Genomic DNA, 8,971 nt, shown 5'->3' on the forward strand with positions numbered 1-8,971 from the left:
CCTCAGCCTCCCAAGTAGCTATAGTCTCAAGTAGCTAGGACTACAGGCATGCCACCACGCCCAGCCGATTTTTCAAGTTTTTTGTAGAGATGGGGTCTCACTATGTTACCCAGGTTGATTTCAAACTCCTGGCCTCAAGCAATTTTCCCACCTTGGCTTCCCAAAGTGCTGGGATTACAGGCATGAGCCACCATGCCTGGCCAAAAGAACAACTTTTGGAAATCAAAAAAAAAAAAATTCACAGGATGGAAATTGTTTTAAAAATCCTTTTGCAGAACTGATTGGAAAAGAGAGAGGAGGCAGGTATACAGTGGTCTTAGAGTCTGGTTGTCTGCCAAGTCATTGCTGGATGACCCTGGCAAAGTTTCCCTCCCTTTCTGAACCTCAGTGGTCACTGATGGTGAGGCTGGGACCAGCTGATGCAAGGGCCTGCCCTCTCCACATGTGGGGCAGTGATGGCAAATTCCTCCAGTGCTAAAAGCAGAGGCAGCTTCTTCTGCAGAGTCTTACCTAAAAGAGTATGTGACACTGTGGGTTCTGGGGCAACCCCAAGCCACCCAGCATGACAGCCTGAGGGAGGAGAGCACCTAAGCCCATCAGAGGAGGGGGCCCTGTGGCTCACAGGGTCAGAAGAGAGGACTTAAAGCATGGGGAAGGAGCCAGATGCATGGAGAAAAGCCAGCGGAGGAATTTCTATCTGGGGGAATGCTGTGAGTCAAAATATGGGGACTAAAGGTGCCTGTTTTGTCTGCAGAACAAGAACTGAGGAAGATTCTTTTAAGGGACAGGTGACGCAGGGCCAGGCTGAGGGGTCCGAACTGTATCTAAGGCAACAAGGAGCCACAGAAGATTTTTGAAGTGATATGTGACACAGAAGAAGAGTGATTTAGAAGAAAAAACAAAACAAAGCAAAACAAAACAGATTTCTAGGCCGGGCGGGGTGGCTCACACCTGCAATCCCAGCACTTTGGGTGCCTGAGGCAGGCAGATCACGAGGTCAGGAGTTTGACACCAGCCTGGCCAACATAGTGAAACCCTATCTCTACTAAAAATACAAAAAAAAATCTGAGCATGGTGGCAGGTGCCTGTAATCCCAGCTACTTGAGAGGCTGAGGCAGGAGAATCGCTTGAACCTGGGAGGCCAAGGTTGCAGTGGAGATCGCACCACTGCACTCCAGCCCAGGTGACAGTGAGAGACTCTGTCTCAAAAAAAAAAAACACAAAACAGCTTTCTACGGCTTTGTCTGGCTGGTGTGTGGATAATTTAGAAGCAGGAGAGACCTGAGGCATGAAGGGGACGCAGTGGCAATAGAACCCCGGGCTATTAGACAACTGGGAGGATCCTAAGTGTTTGGCCAGTACCCCGGCTTCCCTTCCTACTTATTATTTGTGTTACTGTCATGATTGCTACTGTTGTTAGGCAATCAGGTGGCATTTGTATTCTTTCCCTGCCCCTCAAAAGGACACCTATGGCCGGGCACAGTGCTCATGCCTATAATCCCACCTTGGAGGCCAAGGTGGGAGGATCACTTGAGTCCAGGAGTCTGAGACCAGCCTGGACAACATAGGGAGACCCCATCTCTACAAATAATTTAAAAAATAAAAAAAAAGGACACTTGCCCTCCAACACTTTTCAGGGTGGGGAGGAAGCAGCAGTATCTTTATCCCCTGTGAGCTCATCCTCCTGGGAATCTGCCCAGCCAGAGAGAGTCCTGGGGTCTCCTTGGCCCCTGCTCTGGAGCCCACCCTGACCAGGGGGATGCTTCTCACAGCACCTGGCCCAAGGAGGGCTCAGTCCAGCCCGGGGCTGCAGATCCTCCCACCAGCTCGCCCTGCGGTGGCTTGGCATCAGTTCTGAGGAAGGTTCACAAGCCATCCCCACTCCCCGCACTCCGATCCCCTCACTTCTCCTTCCAGAGGCAGAGTATCCCGTGAAGATCTCGTACGCGCAGTATGAGAAGTACCTGAAGTCAGACAACATGATCCGGATCACAGCCGTGTGCAAGGTCCCGGACGAGCCTGAGGTGGTGGTGGAGCGGGATGTCATCCTGGACAACCCCACCCTGACCCTGGAGGTAATGGGAGGGAAGGGGTGCTGCCCCCCAGCCAGCCCAGCTCCCATGATCCCCACTGTCCCTGTGAGCCACAGCTCTCCCAGACTGCAAAGGAGAGTTTTTTACTTGCTGGGAGGGACAGAGAACTGGGTCCGGCTCAGGCCCAGCCTCTGCCAATTAGACCAGCCAAGAACTCCCACTCAGGCCCGTGTTCCTGCTCCCCGTCTGGTGAGATAAACGCATGCATTTGCCTGGCTGCTTCTCAGGTTCTAGTTTAGAATCACTGGGGGCATCAGCTGGGGAGGGGGCTGGAGGGACTCTTTTCAGCTCATTCCCCTCTCACTCAGCTACTGAGCATCTGCTGTGTTTTGGGTTATGCCAGGCTTGGGAACCACAGAGAGGCACAGCTGTGGGTCCTGGGCACAGCAAGCTGACATGTCAGGGCCACAGCCCAGCCCCCTGTTCATGGACCAGAGCAGAAACAGGCATGAGCCACATCATCTCTCTGCTGTCTAGACCCTGGAGTTACAGAATTGTGGACTCTTAGGAGCCTTGTCACATGCTCCTGTGCTCTCGTTTCACATGAGTAAACCAAGGTCCAGAGAGAAGGGAAGAGCTGGCTTCTGCCAGAGCCAACACTATACCTCAGGCCCTGGGACTCCCAGCCCATGCCCTCCAAGGCGTCCTGGGACTCAGCCCATGCCCCTCTAAGTCCCCCTGGGACTCAGCCCATACCCCTCCAAGGTGCCCTGGGACTCCCAGCCCATGCCCCTCCAAGGTGCCCTGGGACTCCCAGCACATGCTCCTCTAAGGCGCCCTGGGACTCCCAGCCCATGCCCCTTCAAGGCATCCTGGGACTCTCAGCCCATGCCCCTCCAAGGCGCCCTGGGACTCCCAGTCCATGCCCCTCCAAGGCATCCTGGGACTCTCAGCCCATGCCTCTCCAAGGCAGCCTGGGACTCCCAGTCCATGCCCCTCCAAGGCATCCTGGGACTCTCAGCCCATGCCCCTTCAAGGCATCCTGGGACTCCCAGTCCATGCCCCTCCAAGGCACCCTGGTACATCACTAGCCAGCAACAGGATCTTCAAAGTGGCTGAGAACAAGGATCACTCTTTCTCTGCTCAGAGGGCTTCCTTTTGTTTGCAGCTTTCACCCCCAGGCTCTTTTTCAGAAGCCCAGGCATGGGGGCTTGCAGGTCTGTGGGAGGCCCCTCATGCCACTCTGTCCCTTCCTCAGCACTGGCAGGAGCACCTGTGCTAAATCCAAGCCTGTCCCTCACCCAGCAGCCCCCATGCCTGATCTCTCCAGCCCAGGGTGGAGGGTGCTGAAGCCAGGCAGTATAGGTCTGAAATGCAAAAGGCTGGACAAGGAGACAGAAAAATGGACAGAGATCATGAGGTTTTCCCTTGAGGCCCAACCAAGAGCCTCATGGGCCAGGCCCTGCCCTCTCTCATTTGCTTACCAAGCATCTGCCCCAGCTGTCTAGATAGAAATTGCCTTTCCCTGAACCATCACAATGCCACGGGCTTCCCAAGCCCCAGAAACCGGGAAAAGCCAGATATTCATGGCTGCCCTGGCCCACCCCTCCCTAAGCTGTAGCCTGGCTACAGGGGGATCTAGGGTGCTACCTCTGATACGGGGCCTGGTTCTCCCATAGCTGGCCTGCAATTGCATCCTTCCACTGTCCTGGTTAGTTTGGACTGTGCTTCAGAATGAGGAAGTTGGTCCCTACCTCAGAGGCTAGAGAGCCAGGGACCGGGCAGCCAGTCTGGGAGCAGGAGAGAGGGGTGGTTGTTCAGGCCTTGGACCCTGTAACCAAATGGATCTGGCATTGAATCTAAACCCCTCCGTTGATTAGTAGTAACACTGAGCAGGTCCCTTAATCCGAGTCTCAGTTGCTCCAACTCTGTCATTGGGACAGTAAGTTACTTCCCTTGCAGGGTGTCCTTTCCTCAGGGAGGCCTTTCCTGAGCTCCCAAATTAGGTCTGGTCTCAGTTATACACCCTGAGAACCTGCTGTCCTTTTCCTTCAAGGCGTTTCTCCCAGCTGGAATATTATCTTTCTTTGTGCGATTATTTGGTTGTGAACCTCTATCCAACCATAAACTCCACGAGGGCAGGTGTTACCTCTGTTCTGAGTTCATCACTGTCTCCCATGGCACAGTGTCTTAGTGGGTAACCAATATTTGTGGCAAAGAAACAGCCCCTTCCTCGGGCTGGATTGGAACAGAGCCTGTCCCTTGGCTGTGGGCTTGCATTCTTCCCTGCACAGAGGAGAGGTCACTGTCAGTCTGTGCTTGTGCCCTGCATATGGCAGCCTCTCCTGCTTCACAAGGCATTTCTGAGAAACACTCTCCATCTCTCTAGACATGGTGGACAGCAGAGTGCCCATTCCAACTCCTGAGGCTGGAAAATGACACTGGGTGGCTGCCAGTTCTGTTGTAAAAACATTCTGTATTAAAATGATCAGTGTTTAAAAGAAGTTAGTTTTTGGCTGGGCGCGGTGGCTCACTCCTGTAATCCCAGCACTTTGGGAGGCCAAGACGGGTGGATCACCTGAGGCCTAGAAGTTCGAGACCAGCCTGGCCAACATCTCAAAACCCCATCTCTACTAAAAATACAAAAGAATTAGCCAAGTGAGGTCTACTTATCTTTAAAGATAATAAAATATCTTTAGAAAGGAAATCAGAATATACACAGGCTAGAAATATGCCATCATGAACTCTTTAAAAATTTAATCTTTGTAAATGACTCCTGATCTTTCTTCTCGTGGGCACATTCTTTCCTCCACCTAAGCCTTCAAAAGATCAAGGCATTCTTCTGTCTGTTGAATGGATCAATGCACAGCTCACTCAGAGCAGAGCACAGGTTTTTAAACTGGAGAAGGTGATCTGTATGAAAAGGTAAGAATTTGGGTAAAACCCCATTATCTAACCTGGTATTGACTGATAAGTAGCATTGAGGACCTTACACTACGAAACGAGGCCAGAAAAATATCTTAACATTGTTTCCAAAGGCTGATGTCCTCCCAATTGATCCATCATCTGTGACAATCAAACTCAGGTTTTTGGTGGCTTTTATCCTCTCCTCTGGGTACATTTACAGATTTGAGTCAATAGGAGAGAGTGGTAAGCAGCGTGAAAGAAAGAAAAAAGTGCGTGGAAATCTCAAATTAAATATCAACATGAAAAATGTGGCAACATCTGTATAGGTTTGTTGTAACCCAATAGCACAAAATTATGCCTCACTCTTCGAATTATGTCATACACTTATGTAAGTTTCATGGAAGAAATGATAATGCAGAGCATTATGTCTAAAATGCTTCAATTATTCACAAATTACTGGGAGGTATTGCAGAGCCTATCAGAAAGAGCTGGGCTTTAGATCCAGCTGGGCTCTGCTGCTTCCTAGTGTGTGAATTGTCCAGGTTATTGAGTCAGCCTGAACTTTAGCTCTGTCACTGTAAAATGGTCACTCTGAGGATTGGTGACAAGAAAAACAAAAACCCAACTGAAAAAAAAAAAAAAAAAAGGCCAGCAACCCCCAGTCATCAAAAGAAGAAGAAAAGAAATCCAGTAGCCACACAATTTCCATTTTTATTTCCAAAATGCTTTCTTCCCCATCCCTGATCATATGGCCCCTTCTGGGAGGGGAGATGATTGTACTTCTTTATCAGATGAGGATGCTGAGGCTCAAAGCGATGACTTTTCTGCCTAAGAACCAAGGAAAGTAATATTAAATCCCGCATGTGGCTGGGCACAGTGACTCACATCTGTAATCCCAGGGCTTTGGGAGGCCAAGGCAGGAGGATCACTTAAGGCCAGGAGTTCGAGACCAGCCTGGACGACATAGCAAGACCCTATCCCTACAAAAATTATATTTAGCATGAAAAACGTCCTGACCCTCACAGTGCCCACAGTGGGATTGGGCTGTGCTGGGAAGCAAGGGCTGGACTGGAGTCGGGGCAGGGAAGTCACAGTGCTGTTGGCCACTGCAGTGGACTCCATCTCCCTCGAAGCTGGGGTTCTCATCCATAGCACGGGATAACGTCCTAGGATCACCCTGTGTATTGGGAGGCAGGGGGCATCCGGCACAATGTGCCTGACACCAGGAGGGCTACATAAATGATCTCCCCTTCCTTCATCTTCAGTGGCATCACCCCCTTCACTAAGTCACCCTGCCCAGCCCTCACCAAGGTGCAGGCAGGGGCTGAGCAGCTGGGGTCCTGATTCGGCAGCCCCTCTCCTCCGTAGGTGCTGAGCGAGGCTCGTGTGCGGAAACCTGTCAATGTGCAGATGCTCTTCTCCAATCCCCTGGATGAGCCGGTGCGGGACTGCGTGCTGATGGTGGAGGGAAGCGGCCTGCTGTTGGGTAACCTGAAGATTGAGTGAGTCCTGGGCCCAAGTGGTGATGCGGGGATGGTGGGAGGGGATGTGGTTGGGGGATGCCTCCAGATCCCCGGGTCCCAGGGTGGGACAGACAGAGCTCCCTGTGACCTTGAGTTCTTTACTCTTTTGGGGGTCTTGGAACTCTAGAATCTGCCTTTGCATTTGGTTTGGGGGTTCACCAAACAAACTTGAACTCCTGGGAAGTCCAGGTCACCAGAGCTAAGAACTGACCTTCAGTTCTTATCTTCATATCTGGGAGATCATGGGACCCTCTCCTGCTTCCCCTGCTGAAGTGTCCCAGGGCTGGAGGGGCCCCATAACCCAGGGAGACAGCTAAAGGGAGCTAAAGAAGCAGTGGCCTTGCCCAGCCCCCACCAGAGCAGGACAGGTGGCTGCAGAAGGCCTGTCCAGTGCGAGGTCCATCTGTCTCCCATTGACACTGATCCGTGCCCTCCCCATCAGTGTGCCAACCCTGCGTCCCAAGGAGCGGTCCCGGGTCCGTTTTGAGATCCTGCCCACCCGGAGTGGCACCAAGCAGCTGCTCGCCGACTTCTCCTGCAATAAATTCCATGCAATCAAGGCCATGCTGTCCATTGACGTAGCGGAGTGAAGGGCCCTGGTGGCCTCCCGTACAAACTTGGTTAACACGGAGCAGGGAGGGCTCACCATGGAACGAACCCCCTGCCCATGCTGTCCAGCCCGGGAAACCCTCTCCATCTTCCAAGGCTGCCAGACATGGACCACCAGGCTCCAGCACATCCCACCTCCCCTCTCCCCCAGGTCGGGGCTGGGTCCACCCTGACCCGTGACTCGATCACTTTTGCACGTTCTCTAGCCGCTTCTCCCCAGGGCTGCCTGCTCTGTGAGCCCCACAGCCCTGCTCATCCCTCATGCCCTTCAGTGCTGCAGGATGGACTGGCCCCTGACCCAGGGACTCTCCAAACGGAATGCAGGAAAGAAGGTGGTCTAGACCGTTTGTTGATCCCCAGCCTGCATGGGGCATCCCTGCTCCTCTCTCAGGCCACCACAGAGGGCAGGAGATGGTTAGGCACCCGCTACATCACCCACACCCTAACTCAAAATAAATGTTAAATAAGTGTGATCACATGGCACCGACTCGACCTGTCTGCCGTTGCACCAATGGTGGTGAAGGAGAGATGGGCTGTGGCCGTGACCTTCTGGAGCAAGGAATAAACTTGAGGAGGCCATGTTCTCTGTGTTTCAATGTCCAAAGGGAGTGGGCTTGATCTGCAAGGCTCTAGGTGCAAAAATAGGGAAACATTTCAAGCCAGTTTAGGAAAACTTTCTAACGTGATGTCCAAAAATAGATACGGCTGCCTTGGGAGGTAGCTCCTGGTCACAGAAGGCTTCAAACATTCTCTGTGTAGCTGGGCAAGATTTTCAGCCTTTCCACATGCATCACAGTGAGAATGGACTTCAGTTTTTGCTAGAATCCTCTGCCAGAGCAGGCTCCAGGGGTGGCCCAGCCTCTGCACATACGGGGCTCCACACTGCTCTAGCAGCCAGGAGCGAATGTGTGCTTCCACCAGCGACAGGACTGTTAACCTGAGCCTTCTCTGCCTTTATACACATTCTGATGGTTCCTCAGCCTTTGTCCCTTAAAATAACCTCAAGCAGATCCCATTAGCTTTCCTGTCGCTTGTGCTGTGACAACTCTACATCATTTTCTGAACTTAGAAGACCAGTTGAATCTAAATAGAAACCTCAACCTCGCACTCAGCTCAAAGCTTCTCTCCCGTGTGCAGCACAGGCCTTACTCACGCCTGCAAAGGAGGCACTGTCCATCTCTCACCTTCTTTCCCTTCCTTCCTGGAAGTGGGGAGCTGCTTGACTCCTCAGAGTTGGAGCAGAGAGAGGAGAAGAAAAGTGACGATTGTCTGTTTCACTGGTGCTGGTGTAACACAGCCAGTGACACTCTCTGTGTCGCCGGCGTTAAAATGCAGGCTTTCTGCACTGCTTGCTGAGGACACAGGCAACGTGGTCTCAGGTTCCGACCCTGAAGGTGCACCCCGCTGCCTCCGACTGCCCTGGAAGGAGTGTGCTTTCATGATAGCTTGGGCAGTTTCTTTCCTGGGATATGCTGACCACAGGACGCTTGCACCTCCTTGCCCTGCCAAATACTGGGCTTAGTTGTCAATTTTATTAATTTTAGTTTTACACACTTGAGGGGATCATGAAACTCAGGACGCATTAGTCACTGCCTCTTGAGAATGGCTACCATGGACCAAACCCTGAGCCAAGTGCTCTAACTGAGCATCTCATTTAATCCTCCCAGCACACCTATGGGATAGTTGCTGCTGCCTCCCACGTTACCACTGAAGAAACTAAAGCTGGGAGATGCCGAGTAATTGGTGCAAGAGCACAGAGCCATGAAGTGGAGAAATTGGGGTCAAACCCTTCTGTCTACCTTTAGAGCCAAAGCCACTATGCTAATGTGTCAGACACTTTTGGTGGCCAACAGGCATTCCTCCTTTCTTGCTAATTGAAGCCTGGTTTTGTATGGGGCC

General features: G+C 52.1%; 1 protein-coding gene across 1 annotated transcript in view; it reads left to right on the top strand.

The window, feature by feature from the left end:
- Nucleotides 1-7,550, top strand: part of TGM3 (transglutaminase 3) — a 131,686-nt gene extending 124,136 nt beyond the window's left edge. Inside the window, exons 11-13 of the mRNA XM_017971902.4 lie at nt 1,918-2,075; nt 6,309-6,442; nt 6,906-7,550. Coding sequence (XP_017827391.2) covers nt 1,918-2,075; nt 6,309-6,442; nt 6,906-7,053 — 440 coding nt within the window. The 3' untranslated portion in view covers nt 7,054-7,550. The remainder of the gene's footprint in view (nt 1-1,917; nt 2,076-6,308; nt 6,443-6,905) is intronic.
- The last annotated feature ends 1,421 nt before the right edge of the window (nt 7,551-8,971 follow it).

Source organism: Callithrix jacchus, chromosome 5 (genome assembly GCF_049354715.1).
Source record: "Callithrix jacchus isolate 240 chromosome 5, calJac240_pri, whole genome shotgun sequence".
NCBI lineage: Eukaryota > Metazoa > Chordata > Mammalia > Primates > Cebidae > Callithrix > Callithrix jacchus.